At 36.6% G+C, this 18909-nt stretch overlaps 1 protein-coding gene across 13 annotated transcripts in view; it reads left to right on the forward strand.

The window, feature by feature from the left end:
- The window catches only part of CACNA2D1 (calcium voltage-gated channel auxiliary subunit alpha2delta 1), a 519970-nt gene that overhangs the window by 268412 nt on the left and 232649 nt on the right, over window positions 1-18909 (forward strand). For all 13 annotated transcript variants that reach the window (XM_024990478.2, XM_024990480.2, XM_024990485.2 and 10 more), the window contains exon 4: window positions 13556-13615. In XM_024990478.2, coding sequence (XP_024846246.1) covers window positions 13556-13615 — 60 coding nt within the window. The remainder of the gene's footprint in view (window positions 1-13555; window positions 13616-18909) is intronic.

Below are 18909 nucleotides of genomic sequence, written 5' to 3' on the forward strand. Positions count from 1 at the left end.
GGGTCCTCCATCCATGGGACTTTCCAGGCAAGAGTACTGGAGTGGGGTGCCATTGCCTTCTCCGAATGGACTTGCAGTTAGTGTTAAATAGAAAGTCTGAGAGAGAGAGAGAAAAGAGAAGGAAAAAGGGAATTAGGGAATAGGAGGGAGAGACAACAAAGATATGGATAAGTTAAGTATGTGATGGGAGTCAGGATAGTGTAAGGCTAGGGAACTAGTGGGTTATTTTTGTTTGTCTATCAACTTGTGCTACTGTTTCAAACAGTGTTTTTCAAAGTGATTAAATTCATATGTCTGGTATAGCTAAGATGTTTTTCTGGAACTCTCTTGCCTTTTCCATGATCCAGCGGTTGTTGGCAATTTGATCTCTGGTTCCTCTGCCTTTTCTAAAATCAGCTTGAACATCAGGAAGTTCACGGTTCACATATTGCTGAAGCCTGGCTTGGAGAATTCTGAGCATTACTTTACTAGCGCGTGAGATGAGTGCAATTGTGCGGTAGTTTGAGCATTCTTTGGCATTGCCTTTCTTTGGGATTGGAATGAAAACTGACCTTTTCCAGTCCAGTGTCCACTGCTGAGTTTTCCAAATTTGCTGGCACACTGAGTGCAGCACTTTCACAGCATCATCTTTCAGGATTTGGAATAGCTCAACTGGAATTCCATCACCTCCACTAGCTTTGTTCGTAGTGATGTTTTCTAAGGCCCACTTGACTTCACATTCCAGGATGTCTGGCTCTAGGTCAGTGATCATACCATCAATAAACTGTGGAAAATTCTGAAAGAGATGGGAATACCAGACCACCTGATCTGCCTCTTGAGAAATTTGTATGCAGGTCAGGAAGCAACAGTTAGAACTGGACATGGAACAACAGACTGGTTCCAAATAGGAAAAGGAGTTTGTCAAAGCTGTATATTGTCACCCTGTTTATTTAACTTATATGCAGAGTACATCATGAGAAACTCTGGACTGTAAGAAACACAAGCTGGAATCAAGATTGCCGGGAGAAATACCAGTAACATCAGATATGCAGATGACACCACCCTTATGGCAGAAAGTGAAAAGGAACTAAAAAGCCTCTTGATGAAGGTGAAAGTGGAGAGTGAAAAAGTTGGCTTAAACCTCAACACTCAGAAAACGAAGATCATGGCATCCGGTCCCATCACTTCATGGCAAATAGATGGGGAAACAGTGGAAACAGTGTCAGACTTTATTTTTCTGGGCTCCAAAATCACTGCAGATGGTGACCACAGCCATGAAATTAAAAGACGTTTACTCCTTGGAAGGAAAGTTATGACCAACCTAGATAGCATATTCAAAAGCAGAGACGTTACTATGCCAACAAAGGTTCGTCTAGTCAAGGCTATGGTTTTTCCTGTGGTCATGTATGGATGTGAGAGTTGGATGGTGAAGAAGGCTGAGCACCGAAGAATTGATGCTTTTGAACTGTGGTGTTGGAGAAGACTCTTGAGAGTCCCTTGGGCTGCAAGGAGATCCATCCAGTCCATTCTGAAGGAGATCAGCCCTGGGATTTCTTTGGAAGGAATGATGCTAAAGCTGAAACTCCAGTACTTTGGCCACCTCATGCGAAGAGTTGACTCATTGGAAAAGACTCTGATGCTGGGAGGGATTGGGGGCAAGAGGAGAAGGGGACCACAGAGCATGAGATGGCTGGATGGCATCACTGACTCAATGGACATGAGTCTCAGTGAACTCCGGGAGTTGGTAATGGACAGGGAGGCCTGGCGTGCTGCGATTCATGGGGTCGCAAAGAGTCGGACACGACTGAGTGACTGATCTGATCTGATCTGAGTATAGCTAAACTATTACCTTCTCGAGCAGGGTTTCCCAACGTCCAGGATCTAATGCCTGATGATGTAAGATGATTTAAGGTGAAGGTAATGTAATAATAATAGAAATAAACTGCACAATAAATGTAATGTGATTGAATCATCCTGAACTACCCCCCCACCCCCCACCACACACTCTCACAGTTTGTGAAAAATTGTCCTCCACAAAACCGGTCCCTGTGCCAAGAAGGTTGGAGACTGCTGTTCTAGAGGAGCCTTTTCAAGGTTTAGTCTGTGGAAAAGATGTTCTCTATGAAACAGTGTAGATTTCTGGGAATGATCCCAGAATCAGAATCTTCAGATGGTTGTGGAGTTGAGTGGGTTTGTATGTATTCTAGGTGATTTGAACAGGTTCATCTGGTGATTCTTTTCAGGTATCAAAGTGTATCAAAGAGGTGTGTATCAGGCTGTGTATCAGCTTTTTCAGGTATCAAAGAGCTGATGTAGAAATTACTTTCCGTTCAACAGCTTTTTATTTTAGTGTTTGTGCTGCAGAGCCAAAAAAAAAAAAAAAAAAGTGATAATTGCCAGTTGTGTATTATTTACTTTCAGTATTGCTAAAAGGAGTTTTGCTATTCTTACCAGATGACATCTCCTTTACCCTGGCTTATATATTCCAAGCCTCTGCCAATTTATTTGGAGCTAATTGCATCTTGGAATATTAGACTTGAAGCTTTGTAGTTAATTTCAAAAGCATTTCCTGAATATGTTAGATCCTGGCTGAAATCTATACAACAAGATCCAGAAGCCATGTTCCAAAAGATTTAATTTTCACTGGGCCACAAATAAAAGAATAAATAATGACTGGCTTGATTTCAGCAACTTTTATTTGTATGTTTTGCATATATGATACTCCCTTAAATCTTACACTAGAAAGGAAAAATAGCGTTCATATACTGATCTGTTCTTGTTTCTAATTTCATTTATTATAAGATGAAATAAGACTGAAGAACTCATTTTACTGACTACTGTGTAAATCTGCTGTATTCCCTAAATTGTGATTGCTTTAGGTACACTCTGTAGTTCCACAGATAAGAGCTTTTCTACAGATCAAAATACAGTGAAAACTTAGGGACCATTAAGATGCTTTCATTCATTTCACTCACATATGTACACATTGAAGTGGTTATCATTGATTACCGTGCTGAGATACTCTGTCCTATGTAGTTGTGTTTGTAAGATTCAAATGGAAGTAAAACTTTATTGAGTTTATAATATGGTAGATATTGAAATACCAATAGAAAATATATAAAGTAGATATTGTTGTGAAATGCTGACAGAATGTTAAGTCCATTTCCTGTGATTCCATAGTTAGTGAATAGCAGCACCAGAATTGGAAACTGGATCTGTTTGATTCAAAAGTGCATGCTTATTTTAACAATTTTTTAATTGTTTAATTATTTAACTTATTTTAATGCTAGGGCTTTCCTCAGATCAGATCAGATCAGATCAGTCGCTCAGTCGTGTCCGACTCTTTGCGACCCCATGAATTGCAGCACGCCAGGCCTCCCTGTCCATCACCAACTCCTGGAGTTCACTGAGACTCATGTCCATTGAGTCAGTGATGCCATCCAGCCATCTCATGCTCTGTGGTCCCCTTCTCCTCTTGCCCCCAATCCCTCCCAGCATCAGAGTCTTTTCCAATGAGTCAACTCTTCGCATGAGGTGGCCAAAGTACTGGAGTTTCAGCTTTAGCATCATTCCTTCCAAAGAAATCCCAGGGCTGATCTCCTTCAGAATGGACTGGATGGATCTCCTTGCAGCCCAAGGGACTCTCAAGAGTCTTCTCCAACACCACAGTTCAAAAGCATCAATTTAAAGAATTTGCCTGCAATGCAGGAGACCCGGGTTTGATCCCTGGTTCAAGAAGGTCCCCTGGAGAAGGAAATGGCTACCCGGTAGCCATTCTCCAGTATTAGTGCCTGGAGAATTCCATGGGTAGAGGAGCCTGGTGGACAACAGTCCATGGGGTCGCAAAGAGTCAAACACGACTGAGCAACTAACACTGTCCCTATCCAGACTTATCAGTGGCACCTGTACACTGTTCTTCAGAGCCCAGAAGTCTGTTCTTTTACTTGGTTGCTGTTTTCAGTAGATGTTGTTAGATCATTCAAATGATTATCCTGATTCTTTAGGTATCTTAAGAACATTGGATGAAAATAGGGAAAACTTGTCAACAGAAACATAATACAATAATTTGCTCATTCTTATAGTTTGTTGACTATTTGAACATTGATTATATTACACTTGCATTTTTTACCAGTCTATTGTACAGAACTAGTATTTACTTATTAGAAAGAAAAATCTTGACATACACTAACCAAAGAAATAGTTTTGAATTAGTTATTTATTTGAATGCTGTTTCAGTTCTTCATATTATTAACATTGAGTATCAACATTATTGGATTCTAGCAGAAATACCAGTTGATCCCTGAAGATTTCCTTTCAAAGCTATCAAAGGAAAATTCTTTGTAATTAAATGTTTCAGAGAACTTTATCTTTCATATGCAATTAGCATACAGTCTAGGAAGTAAATTTTTTACAGGTTTGGAAAATATTCCCAAGAAAAAATATCTTTAGATATTTTTAAGGAAAATGATAGAATTATTTCTTCTTACACTGTATAATTATACTGCTTTTATTAAACCTGCACATCACTTGGTAGAATGCAATGCTAGTGGAAAAGATAAAGATATGACAAAAAGGTGAAGGTTGAGAATAAATAGACCTTCAAGGGAGCTGATCTTTCTCTGATCTGATAAAACCTCTCCCATTATCTGTTTCTTTCTTTTCTTTTTTTTCCTTGCAGATCACTGCATATCAAAAGCTTTCTCCCTGATTAGCAACATTCTCTCTGGATTTGAGGGCAAGACCAAAAGAAAAAGATAGTATCCAAACTGACATATGACATTCTGTTCTATTTTTCTTGTAGTCTTTAGCAAATTCTAAAAAGTACTGGGCGTTTTTCCATTAACCTTAAATAGTTTTCTGCCTGTGTTTGTTTTTTTTTTTCCTTGATTCTACTATGTGTCTTCGTATATTCTATGAATGCCAAGTGATATTAACACTTTGATAGGTTTAGTGGTAACTAAAGGTTTGTCTTGTGGAATAAGAATAAGTTTTGGAGTTGGAAGGCTTAGGTTCAAGTCCATTTTGTTAAACTTGTTCTTAAAATATATCTTTAAGATGATTTTTTATTTTACATGCTCAGACCAACAGGTAGGTAGGGATGTATATATTATCAGTACTTTAATGACATTGTATCTATGCTTATCATTCCATACCCAAAGGACTTTTAAATCCATATGTGCTATTTTACTTTTATAAGCCATTTAATGAAAATTTCTGGCTTATCTTAATATGACAGAATCTTCAGTTTTTTTCTTGTAGGTGTTTATGCTGATCTCGGTTTTTTGTTTCTATCTGGTGCTACATCTGGTTTTAGTGTTTGATACTGTACTAAACTGTATTGTAAATTAAATGAGAGGAGATACATTTTCTTTTTCTGAAGTAAGTTAGTGTTCACTTCAGTTCAGTTACTCAGTCATGTCTGACTTTGCAACCCAATGGAGTGCAGTACGCCAGCCTTGTCTGTCCATCACCAACTCCCGGAGCTTACTCAAACTCATGTTCATTGAGTCAGTGATGCCATCTAATTATCTCATCATCTGTCTTCCCCTTCTCCTCCCGCCTTCATTCATTCCCAGCATCAGAGTCTTTTCCAGTGAGTCAGTTCTTCACATTCAGGTGGCCAAAGTATTGGCCATTCAGCTTCAGCATCAGTCCTTCCAATGAATACTTAGGACTGATTTCCTTTAGGATGGACTGGTTGGATCTCCTTGCAGTCCAAGGGACTCTCAAGAGTCTTCTCCAACACCACAGTTCAAAAGCATCAATTTTTTGACGCTGAGGTTTGTTTATAGTCCAACTCTCACATCCATACATGACTACTGGAAAAATGAAAGCTTTGACTAGACGGACCTTTGTTGGCAAATAATGTCTCTGCTCTTTAATATGCTGTCTAAGTTGGTCATAACTTTTCTTCAAAGGAGCAAGCAGCTTTTAATTTCGGGGCTGCAGTCACCATTTGCAGTGATTTTGGAGCCAAGAAAAATAAAGTCTGTCATTGTTTCCATTGTTTCCCTATCTTTTTGCCATGAAGTGATGGGACCATATGACATGATCTTAGCTTTCTGAATGTTGAGTTTTAAGCCAATGTTTTCACTCTCTTCTTTCACTTTGATCAAGAGGCTCTTTAAGGGTGGTGTCATCTGCATATCTGAGGTTATTGATCTTTCTCGTGGCAATCTGGATTCCAGTTTAATTCCAGTTGATTCCAGCATTTCTCATGATGTACTCTGCATATAAGTTAAATAAGCAGGATGACAATATACAGTACTTTTGAAAGTACTCTTTCCCTATCTGTTGTTCCATGTCCAGTTCTAACTATAGCTTCTTGACCTGAATACAGATTTCTGAGGAGGCAGGTCAGTTCATCTGGTATTCCCATCTCTTGCAGAATATTCCACTGTTTATTGTGATCCACACAGTCAAAGTTGATAAAGTAGAAGTAGATGTATTTCTGGAACTCTCTCACTCTTTTGATGATACAACGGATATTGGCAACTTGATCTTTGATTGAACACGTTATTGTTACAGGGTTTATATATATAGGCAACTATGAAAACAGGGATTTCCTACTAAGCAAACATTCACATTTTATTAGGTAGGAATTTTATCAGTCTTAACACAATTTCCCCATGGCATTTAATGGTAGATCATTGGCTTTAAAATATAAAATGTCACTTTACCAAAATAAAAGCTAATTAGGGACTTGCAGTGTCCAGAAGATGTCTTTTTTCTTTTTTTTTTTAATTTTATTTTTAAGCTTTACAATATTGTGTTAGTTTTGCCAAATATCGAAATGAATCCATTAGAAATGAAAATGGAGAGATCACAACAGACAACACAGAAATACAAAGGATCATAAGAGACTACTATCAACAATTATATGCCAATAAAATGGACAACGTGGAAGAAATGGACAAATTCTTAGAAAAGTACAACTTTCCAAAACTGGACCAGGAAGAAATAGAAAATCTTAACAGACCCATCACAAGCACGGAAATTGAAACTGTAATCAAAAATCTTCGAGCAAACAAAAGCCCAGGTCCAGACGGCTTCACAGCTGAATTCTACCAAAAATTTAGAGAAGAGCTAACACCTATCCTGCTCAAACTCTTCCAGAAAATTGCAGAGGAAGGTAAACTTCCAAACTCATTCTATGAGGCCACCATCACCCTAATACCAAAACCTGACAAGGATCCCACAAAAAAAGAAAACTATAGGCCAATATCACTGATGAACATAGATGCAAAAATCCTTAACAAAATTCTAGCAATCAGAATCCAACAACACGTTAAAAAGATCATACACCTTGACCAAGTGGGCTTTATCCCAGGGATGCAAGGATTCTTCAATATCCGCAAATCAATCAATGTAATACACCACATTAACAAATTGAAAAATAAAAACCATATGATTATCTCAATAGATGCAGAGAAAGCCTTTGACCAAATTCAACATCCATTTATGATAAAAACCCTCCAGAAAGCAGGAATAGAAGGAACATACCTCAACATAATAAAAGGTATATATGACAAACCCACAGCAAACATTATCCTCAATGGTGAAAAATTGAAAGCATTTCCTCTAAAGTCAGGAACAAGACAAGGGTGCCCACTTTCACCATTACTATTCAACATAGTTTTGGAAGTTTTGGCCACAGCAATCAGAGCAGAAAAAGAAATAAAAGGAATGCAAATTGGAAAAGAAGAAGTAAAACTCTCACTCTTTGCAGATGACATGATCCTCTACATAGAAAACCCTAAAGACTCCCCCAGAAAATTACTAGAACTAATAAATGATTATAGTAAAGTTGCAGGATATAAAATCAACACACAGAAATCCCTTGCATTCCTATACACTAATAATGAGAAAACAGAAAGAGAAATTAAGGAAACAATTCCATTCACATTTGCAATGGAAAGAATAAAATACTTAGGAATATATCTACCTAAAGAAACTAAAGACCTATATATAGAAAACTATAAAACCCTGGTGAAAGAAATCAAAGAGGACACTGATAGATGGAGAAATATACCATGTTCATGGATTGGAAGAATCAATATAGTGAAAATGAGTATACTACCCAAAGCAATTTATAGATTCAATGCAATCCCTATCAAGCTACCAACAGTATTCTTCACAGAGCTAGAACAAATAATTTCACAATTTGTATGGAAATATAGAAAACCTCGAATAGCCAAAGCGATCTTGAGAAAGAAGAATGGAACTGGAGGAATCAACCTACCTGACTTCAGGCTCTACTACAAAGCCACAGTCATCAAGACAGTATGGTACTGGCACAAAGACAGAAATATAGATCAATGGAACAAAATAGAAAGCCCAGAGATAAATCCACACACATATGGACACCTTGTCTTTGACAAAGGAGGCAAGAATATACAATGGATTAAAGACAATCTCTTTAACAAGTGGTGCTGGGATAACTGGTCAACCACTTGTAAAAGAATGAAACTACAACACTTTCTAACACCATACACAAAAATAAACTCAAAATGGATTAAAGATCTCAACGTAAGACCAGAAACTATAAAACTCCTAGAGGAGAACATAGGCAAAACACTCTATGACATAAAACACAGCAGGATCCTCCATGACCCACCTCCCAGAGAAATGGAAATAAAAGCAAAAATAAATAAATGGGACCTAATTAAACTTAAAAGCTTTTGCACAATGAAGGAAACTATAACCAAGGTGAAAAGGCAGCCTTTAGAATGGGAGAAAATAATAGCAAATGAAGCAACTGACAAACAACTAATCTCAAAAATATACAAGCAACTCCTACAGCTCAACTCCAGAAAAATAAATGACCCAATCAAAAAATGGGCCAAAGAACTAAATAGACATTTCTCCAAAGAAGACATACAGATGGCTAACAAACACATGAAAAGATGCTCAACATCACTCATTATCAGAGAAATGCAAATCAAAACCACTATGAGGTACCATTTCATGCCAGTCAGAATGGCTGCGATCCAAAAGTCTACAAGCAATAAATGCTGGAGAGGGTGTGGAGAAAAGGGAACCCTCTTACACTGTTGGTGGGAATGCAAACTAGTACAGCCACTGTGGAGAACAGTGTGGAGATTCCTTAAAAAACTGGAAATAGAACTGCCTTATGATCCAGCAATCCCACTGCTGGGCATGCACACTGAGGAAACCAGAAGGGAAAGAGACACGTGTACCCCAATGTTCATCGCAGCACTGTTTATAATAGCCAGGACATGGAAGCAACCTAGATGCCCATCAGCAGATGAATGGATAAGAAAGCAGTGGTACATATACACGATGGAGTATTACTCAGCCATTAAAAAGAATTCGTTTGAATCAGTTGTAATGAGGTGGATGACACTGGAGCCTATTATACAGAGTGAAGTAAGCCAGAAAGAAAAACACCAATACAGTATACTAACACATATATATGGAATTTAGAAAGATGGTAACAATGACCCTGTGTACGAGACAGCAAAAGAGACACTGATGTATAGAACAGTCTTTTGGACTCTGTGGGAGAGGGAGAGGGTGGGAAGATTTGGGAGAATGGCATTGAAGCATGTATTATATCATGTATGAAACGAGTCGCCAGTCCAGGTTCGATGCACGATACTGGATGCTTGGGGCTGGTGCATTGGGATGACCCAGAGGGATGCTATGGGGAGGGAGGAGGGAGGAGGGAGGAAGGTTCAAGACATCTGTTTTCTGTGAGTCATGACTAGCTGGTTTTTTGCTACAAGAAAGGGCACTATCAGCAACTATTTGTTTCCATTCCCAAGATAGGCTAAGTAGCTAAAGTTCTGTATTTTGCTTTCTCATGAAAAATGCTAGGTAAAAAAATTATTTTATTAATTTCTTTGTGAAAAAAGAAGATAGTAGTAGTGCATTTTCATAATATGTATCTCTTGATTTCCAAGCTGGGGATATAAAATTCAGCAAATTTTCAGCTCTCAACTAATGTGTTAAAATACTTTTTTGCTTCTACAGAAATACAGGTCTTTAGGCTTCTAAAGCTATTTAGGAATCTTGCAATAAATGGCATTTACTTCATAAAATTAGTGTATCTATATATATAATTATCATATATGTATAGGAAAGATTATTTGGACTCTCTACCCTCTAAGAGAGTCGTCTTATAGTTTATGACCGTTGTTCATCCCTGTTTAGTTTTTTCTAGCAATAATTAGCTGATGATTACTATCACTATGGCTTGTTATTAAACGTGGATTATGTTCCCATTATGAACCATGTGATTCTGAGTTAGATCAGAGTACAGCCCAGCATGGTTGAGTGAGACCTGGTGCCCTGAAACCCATGTATGGTCCTGTGGGTGAATGTCCCCCAGTGTGTTTTGTTGGATTAGCAGCCTCCTTGTGTGTGTCTTGCAAGGAAAAATCTTAATATCCCTCTTCAAGAAATGTTAGAGTTCTAATATTTCTTAACCTAAAAATTATATAACTTGTTTATATTCTATCCAGTATTTTGTTTAAATTTACAAAATGCTTAAGTTTATTATTGGCCCTATTTGTATGAGTAATTTAGTTCTTATATGGATTGTTAAAAATGGGGGAAGGACATACATTCTGAATTTTCTGAAGTCTATGCATTTTTTCCCCTCATTCTGTCTTTTCTTTTTTTCCTAGTAAAGTTTTCTTATAAAGAAATTGCTTCCAATTACATTTCTTTTACCATTTTATTAATTTTTTTTAGCAATATTTTTATACTGTATGGGTTTTTAATGTATTGTGATACAGTGTGACTTTCTGAAATAAATACACTTTTCCCATGATTTTGGTCTGTTTAGGAGTTTGTCTTTTTTTGTCTTTTTTGGGTTACTCTCCCTGGTACAATTTCTAACATTTATTAGATTCTCCTAAGTTACATCACTGCCTAGTAGTTGATAAACTGGAACCATTGTCATTTAAGCACACTGGGGAATTTTTCCTTTACAGTGATTCAGTGGGCTTTCCTGATAGCTCAGTTGATAAAAATCCACCTGCAATGAAGGAGAACCTGGTTGGTTTCCTGGGTCGGGAAGATCCACTGGAGAAGGAGTAGGCCACTCCAGTATTCTTGGGCTTCCCTGTGGCTCAGCTGGTAGAGAATCTGCCTGCAATGGAGGAGACAGGGGTTCGATTCCTGGGTTGGGAAGATACCCTGGAGGAGGGAAAGGCTATCCACTCCAGTATTCTGGCCTGGAGAATTCCATGGACTATAGGTATAGTTCATGGGGTTGCAAAGAGTCGGACATGACTGAGCGACTTTCACTTTCACTTTTCGAGACTCTTGAGATTTCCCACTAGGCAATATTTTGTAGTCATTGTGAATAGGTACATAATAGTTTAGAAAAATGAATGGGTTATAGCATTAAATGGGCTTCCCTGGTAGCTCAGCTGGTAAATAACCCTCCTGCAATGCAGGAGACACCAGTTTGATTCCTGGGTCAGGAAGATCTGCTGGAGAATGGATAGGCTACCCAATCCAGCATTCTTGTGCTTGTCTGGTGGCTTAGATGGTAAAGAATCAGCCTGCAACGTGGGAGATCTGAGTTCGATCGCTGGATTGGGAAGATCCCCTGGAGAAGGGAACAGCTACCCATCCAGTATTCTGGCCTGGAAAATTCCATGGATGATATAGTCCATGGGGTCACAAAGAGTCAGACATTTCTGAGTGACTTGCACTTTCACTCTCACAGTATTATATAAAAGGGAATAAAGCCAGTACAGTCTTCCCAGGTGGCACACTGGTAAAGAATCTGCCTGCCAGTGCAGGAGATGCAAGAGATGCAGGTTTATCCCTGGGTCCGGATGATCCCCTGGAGTAGAAAATGGCAACCCTCTCCAGTATTCTTGCCTGGAATATTTCATGGACAGAGGAGCCTGATGGGGGCAAAGAGTCAGACACGATTGAGCCGCCCCCCCCCCCCCACACACATACACAGCCAATATACTAATATAAAATTTATCTTAAAGAATGTTTCCATTCCTAGTCTGGGCTAGACTTCCACAACAAGACCACATACTGAAGTGTACAGTTTATACTGAAAGACCAAAAACATGAAACAGCAAACCACTATGAGATTTACACTTTTCTAAAGCCTAACTTGATCATTTCTATCTCTAAATAAATTAGTTTAATGCATATATTTACTGTTAAACTTGTCCTATTTTGCCTGTCTCCTAGCTGTCTAGGGGGCAGGATACAGATGAAGTGACATAGAGTACAAATGTAATCATAATTATCCTTCACAGTTAGATAGCTGATGTATATATTTGCTTACTGTCTGTCAGGCACTGTTCTAAGCAGCTTATATATAGTGTAGTATAGTATTTAATTCTTTCAGCAATCAATGAGGTAGATTTTGACACTATTCCCATTAGAAGTTAGGAAGAGAAACTTAACTTTCCCCAAGTTTGCACAGCTAGTGTGCAGCAGGGTTAGTATTTAAAACCAAGTAGTCTAGTTTTTAATCTATTCTTAATCACTAAGTGTTACTGTCTTTTGTGAAAACTTAGCCCAATGGAGAATGTGATAGCATCAGTGGGAAATACAGAGAGAAAATATAAAAACTATTGGAAAAAAATTTATCTGCAAAAAATCATTAGCAGGCTGACAATAGGTATTTCATCTCCAACTAAACCTAACGAAATAACCTTTTAGAAGTGCTAAAGGTAAATAAGTCAGACTAGAATTCTCTAATGACTTTGGAGTACAAGAAAGAAGGGGAAATAAAGCCATTTTTGAGTGTGTGGATTGATAGTTTGCTCCTCACAGGTATCTGAACAAACTCTTAAGAATGTATTTTACCAAGGAGAAAATTATTACAATTTTGTCTTTTTTGGTTAAAAAATAAGCTAAAAATGCTATTAAGAATGTGTGTGTACAAAATTTGGCCCATATTTATTGATTTCCGAATGTCATTTCTTTCCAGTATATGTTATAAAGGTATTCATTAAAAGCAAGGTTTTACCGATTAATATACTTTAGTGACGGAGAAGGCAATGGCACCCCACTCCAGTACTCTTGCCTGGAAAATCCCATGGACAGAGGAGCCTGGTGGGCTGCAGTCCATGGGGTCGATAGGAGTCAGGCACGACTGAGCGACTTCACTTTACTTTCACACAATGGAGAAGGCAATGGCAGCCCACTCCAGTGTTCTTGCCTGGAGAATCCCAGGGACGGTGGAGCCTGGTGGACTGCTGTCTATGGGGTCGCACAGTGTCGGACACGACTGAAGCGACTTAGCAGCAGCGGCAGCAGCATACTCTAGTGATCAAAGCTTTTCTCTTAAATAATTGTTAGTCGTTGATAGATGGCATCACACTACTGAAGAGGCAGAGGTAGTAAACTTACTGGTATTCAAGAGTACTATGCTATTTACATTTAAGAGTAAATACATATATATCAACTTTAGTAAATTAGGTTATTAAATCATTTAGAGTTTATGAATCACAAATAAGGAACGTCTCTTTTATGTGTTAATAATCGATTTGAAAACCCAAGCATTATATAACAATTATATAATCATGTGGTCATTTGAATTCTAAGAATCTTGTTTCCTTTGCAGCGTCTAGCTTTGGAAGCAGAGAAAGTTCAAGCAGCCCACCAGTGGAGAGAGGATTTCGCAGTAAGCACCCTTTTAAACTACTTGAATTAATATTTACATTAATGTCCTGTGTTTTGATAACCTAATGGTTGCATTTAAAATATATTTTTAGTGATGGACTTTGGGACAAAAAACAGTTCACTATACTTCATTTAAAAAAGTACCTTCAAATATTATCCCATACTCCAAGGTATTTATAAAATTAATAACAAAAATAACATTAAACTGTAGTATATGAATAATCTTTGCATGTATTATGAAAATATAGTAGTTGAAAAACAAGTGGCATTTTCTAAGAAATGCCATGCATAATGTAATCACTTTGGTGGGCAATACAATTGAAGTTAGAATAAATGTATTAAGATTTCTTTAATTTGTTCCACAGTAGCTAGACATTATTGATTGTCTGTTCTGGTTTGTTTTTACAAATATCAGAGGATACTAACTTTTGTCTGAGTTTTTTTTTGAGAAACTAGTTTTGTGCTTCAAGAGTCATTGGGGTGAATTATACAAATCTCAGAAATTCTTGTGATGAATTCCCTTCCTTTTTTGCCTCCCTCCCTCCCACCCTTCCTCCTTCCCTCTTTCCTTTCTTCCTTCTCTCCCTCCTTTCTTCCCTCCCTTTTGCCTTCCCTTCCTTCCTCCCACCTGTAGCTTTGTCTTATCTTCTTATGTCCTTGAAGAAGTCTGACTTTAATAGTTAAAAGACTTCTGTTACAAATATTTGAGTTATTTCATTTATAGTGAATATCTCTTTCAGTTCAGTTCAGTTCAGTCACTCAGTCATGTCCGACTCTTTGCGACCCCATGAATTGCAGCACGCCAGGCCTCCCTGTTCATCACCAACTCCTGGAGTTCACCCAAACTCATGTCCATCGAGTTGGTGATGCCATCCAGCCATCTCATCCTCTGTCGTCCCCTTCTCCTCCTGCAAGAACAGTTCCAGACAACTCATTTGGGGAATGTTAACTGTGTCCTCCCCCGTTTAAAGTATCTTTCTCTAATATGATTACAGTAAGAATGACAGCTTGAATATACTGTTCAATTGTCTTTGAAAAACAAAAATCTCAAATTTCAAGATAAAGTTGTGCTTCAATAAAACACTAAACTTGTTTAGTGTTTAGGAATTAAGGTTTAAGGTTTAGAAATTAGCAGTTTTACTTTGTGTTTCTGTGATTATATTGTATATCAAAGGAAAATGTAGTAAATGGCACTTCATTTACTTATAGGGTAATAGTTAAACAGTCTTTTGTGTTTATTAGTTCTGATATTATTTACTTTTACTCTCTTCTACCAATTTATATTTCTTAAGTAAACTCCTAGTCTACTCAGTTGAGACTCTGATTACTGTCAGTTCAATTCTTTCATTTGGATTGATCATATTGCTTGATTTATTGGTATCATGTAGATACTGGCTTAATCCACAGTTGTTTTTTATAGATGCACAGGTCAATATGGCATCCATAAAATATATATAAAGAAAAAAATTAATGATTAAGTTAAAATGCAGTCTTTTTCAATATAGAGGAGAAATTTTAAACTCATCCAGTGAAGATTTTACAATGCAGTTTGTTGCTGTTACATGAAAGGAAACTAAACTTGCATTTGTTTGGTGTGGCTTGAATAAACCAAAAATAGCCAAATATTCTTTTGATGAACTGATAATTAATGCAATTTATTTTTCCTCCCCTCTTAGAAGTGGCATAGTAAAAGCATAATAGTTGTAAAGTTAGACCTTGTAGTCTGCCTAGTCTTGATATAGTAAGTTGGTGCTTTTAGTTTTAATCATGAGTAATTCTGAGAATCTAAAAATTTTAAGTTCATTCAAATCAGACTGCACAGCATGTAGATTAGACTGGTCTTCTCAAAAGCTTCTCTTGCATTAAAGGAATTTGGTAATATTTCAGTCATTTATTAGTGGTATGTCTTTTCAAATTTTCTAGGGAGAAATGCTGTATGAAAATAACTTTACAAGTAGGAATGTAGTATATAAAATTTCCTTTCCCAGATATGTTGACTCATTAACGCTATGTTAACATTATGGCAATGATTTATTTTTCCTTATAGAAGTAATGGGTGACCATTGTAGGTGACATGGAAACTCTTAATAGATGACATGAAAACTCTTAAATGTGTGCTAGCCATTACTCTTTTATTTAATCTAAACCATCATCTATTGTATTGCACTTTACCGTTTATGTATAGCTAAGAAGGAAAAAAAAAGGGAAACCAGTCAAATTATGATACATCAACAATTTTAAGCAGTATTTATACTTTTCGGATATCAAAATGTGTAAAAATTTACCTTGAAATATAGCTTTTTAAAATCTACTCTCTCAGTGCCTGTATCCATACAGAAGTATGGCTAGGAAAAGTTATGCAAGAGAACAAGTCAGTTACACAACGACAGATGCCATCACTAGATGTTCTATTGTTAAATAGAAAGTAAATGATTTACCCAGATTTAGGAGTTCTTAGCAAATAGTCATCACTGTGTGGGAGAATTTTGAACAAATTCAGTTCTAAATTTCCCCCTAAATTACTTCACAATTTATTCAAGATCTATGAACATAGTGATTGACATTAAAAGAGACCATTTAAGGGAAAACAAATTAGTGCACTTTAGAGCCCTGTCAACTCATTTCCTGAGTACCCTTCTTGATTAACTATAAATGGTGTTCACAGTATACATATCTGTCACAATTTGCATGTTAAGAATTGATATTTTCCATGAAGTCTTTACAGTAGCTCTTCCCTTTGAAATAACACAGGTGAGGGACTGTTGAGACAATAGTGATCTTATATTTGAAGAATAGAACCTGGATGAAGATTGCCTTTGGATTCAAATAAGTAAATATTGCAAAAATAGGAGATCCTTTTCCTCCCTTTTGTTTGTTTTCTTCTCTGATAAACTAGATGATGCTACAATTCATTTACATACAGTAAGGTTAAACAAATCCTTCAAGACTGTGAAAAAAATTAAGTTCACTTTCATGAGTGGTTGGTAATTATTAAATCTCCCTTTATTTTGTGAACACAGGCAAAACAACTGCAAATTTATCAATTTCTTAACCAAACATTTAAAAATATTTAAGTTAAATTCTTCCATACTCCAAAAGATCCTTCTTTTAAACTTTATAAGCCTTTTATCTTTTGAAGGATTTAACTATTTGCATCAGTGCAATACTTCTTTAATGCCACCCTTTAATAATTTAACACTAGGATGATTTAGAAGGCAGAAATAATTTACTAAAAGGTACATTAACATTTCAAAAAGAAATATAATATGCTAGTTCTTCCCTCCAGTATAAGTAGGGTGGTTTCATTAACATTACTTAGGCAAAATGTTGATTAACATTCTGTAGTCTGTACTGTAGAGAAATCTCAAGAACAACAAGAACAAAAGGCAAAGCACTAAAATGCTGGCAACAAGAAAGGGCTCCTGTAATTCACGCTGTCCTTCAGCTCCACTCAATTCCCAGTTGGATGTACAATTGAAGGAACAAAAGGCGTATACTGTAAATGGATTAAGATTTATGTGGTCATGCATTTACAAGTTCAAACCAATATTTGTAAATAAGCTGTGTCTACCAGCTTCCTTTCAGGTCTGCATACAACTTACTGGCATTAAAGGGGACTTTTTATTTCATGTATGATGGGGCAAATTATTTTATTAAGGGCAGGTGGGAGAAGGAAAAAGGAGCTTGGAAAATTAATTGTTCTGCATTAAATAATTGCTTTTATTTCTACTGAACAGATCTTTTCCATTCGCTTCTGAAATCTCATTTGATTGCATTGCAATGGTTGGTTAACTAAAGCAATTTTGTTTCCAACTAAGCCTGCAATATTAATTGTACTTACACATGTATAAACATAAGGGGTACCTAATTTGTATTTTAATAAGTGGGATCCTTATGTATGGCTTATTAGCATCAGCTTGCTACTGTGAAGGCTGAGTACAGACAGGCTAAATTGGCCAGTAAATAAAACATTTGACGAGCCTCCTTTTAGCTCTAGCTTCACAGAGAAACTAAATTAGACAGTAGAAATTTTTCTAGTGAAGTTGAATGCTATTGAGTGTTAATCAGGCTAATTTAGTTTTCCTAATTTAGTTTTAATTATATATATATTTTTAAATTACCCTACTCTAATAATATTTTCAAATGTTGCTTTAAAAGTTGTACTGTGTAGAATTTTGTGTTTATATGAGTTAAATTAATGGGCACTGGCATTGTATATTTATTATTTCACCTATCCTTATCATTTCATGAAATAGCCTAACCTTTATTGATTGCAGCACAAACAGTTGTGAATATGGGAACTATGAAATCATACTATATTCATTTTGGTTACAATGTATAAGAGAAACACTGTTCTAAATTTGTGCAGGTGCTGGATATTAAAGTGCTGACTTCCTAGGAGTAAAAAATGAAAAATGGTGGGCAAGGTGGCATTTTGTCTTAATGAAAGAATGAATGAATTTAAAAGATTATCAAGATACTTTAGTCTGTAACGGATTTAGTCTTTGTCAGTTTCTACCTTTGGTAGAGTCATTTTTTGGAATCAAGAGCGTTCATATTTCAGTATATTTTTGCAACACTTCTTACATAGGGAAGTAATCAATTTTTTACTACTGCTTTTTTGAGTCTTACCAATTTTCTCCTCATCATCAAGACAGATGAAAAGGAGCCACAATGCAAAACTGATTTACCCCCAAATTGTGGGAAACCAATTTAATAGAAAAGATCCAGACAAATATGTGTTATCTGACTCTTGTTTGTTTGTGCATGCACATAAAAGCCCATGGTAAAATGACTATAAGACACCAGAGTAGAAAATAATAACCAGGGGCGTTAAATGATCCATTATCCTGATTACCCCTTTTTTTTCTTATATTGAAAAAAAAAAAGCAACGTATTTACTCATTATTTACCTAGCCAATACTGTTTTTTAAAAAAATAATTTTTAATATATTCTAGTAAGTATTTTGTCCTCACTATTATTTCTTTTGAAGCCAAAGTCACATGATAGTATACGATGATACAGTAGAACTCCTGCAAGTAAAGCATCATGACAGTATGTGCTGGAATAATGCAAATGTAGATCTAATTGGAGCTTCGTAAATTTTTTTTTTTTCCCTCCTCTCAGGAAGGTAGAGAGAACTTGGGACAGGTGTCTGATTTGGGAAATGGGGAGGTGGATGGAATCTTCTATATTTTTCAAACCTAATCTGCTGCTGTGTATCCCAGGATTGAGCTGATTTTACATTAAGGGGAGATTCCTGGAATTACTGCCATGTTCTAAAAATTATAACC

The sequence above is a fragment of the Bos taurus genome, chromosome 4 (genome assembly GCF_002263795.3).
Source record: "Bos taurus isolate L1 Dominette 01449 registration number 42190680 breed Hereford chromosome 4, ARS-UCD2.0, whole genome shotgun sequence".
In the NCBI taxonomy this organism is placed as follows: Eukaryota; Metazoa; Chordata; class Mammalia; order Artiodactyla; family Bovidae; genus Bos; species Bos taurus.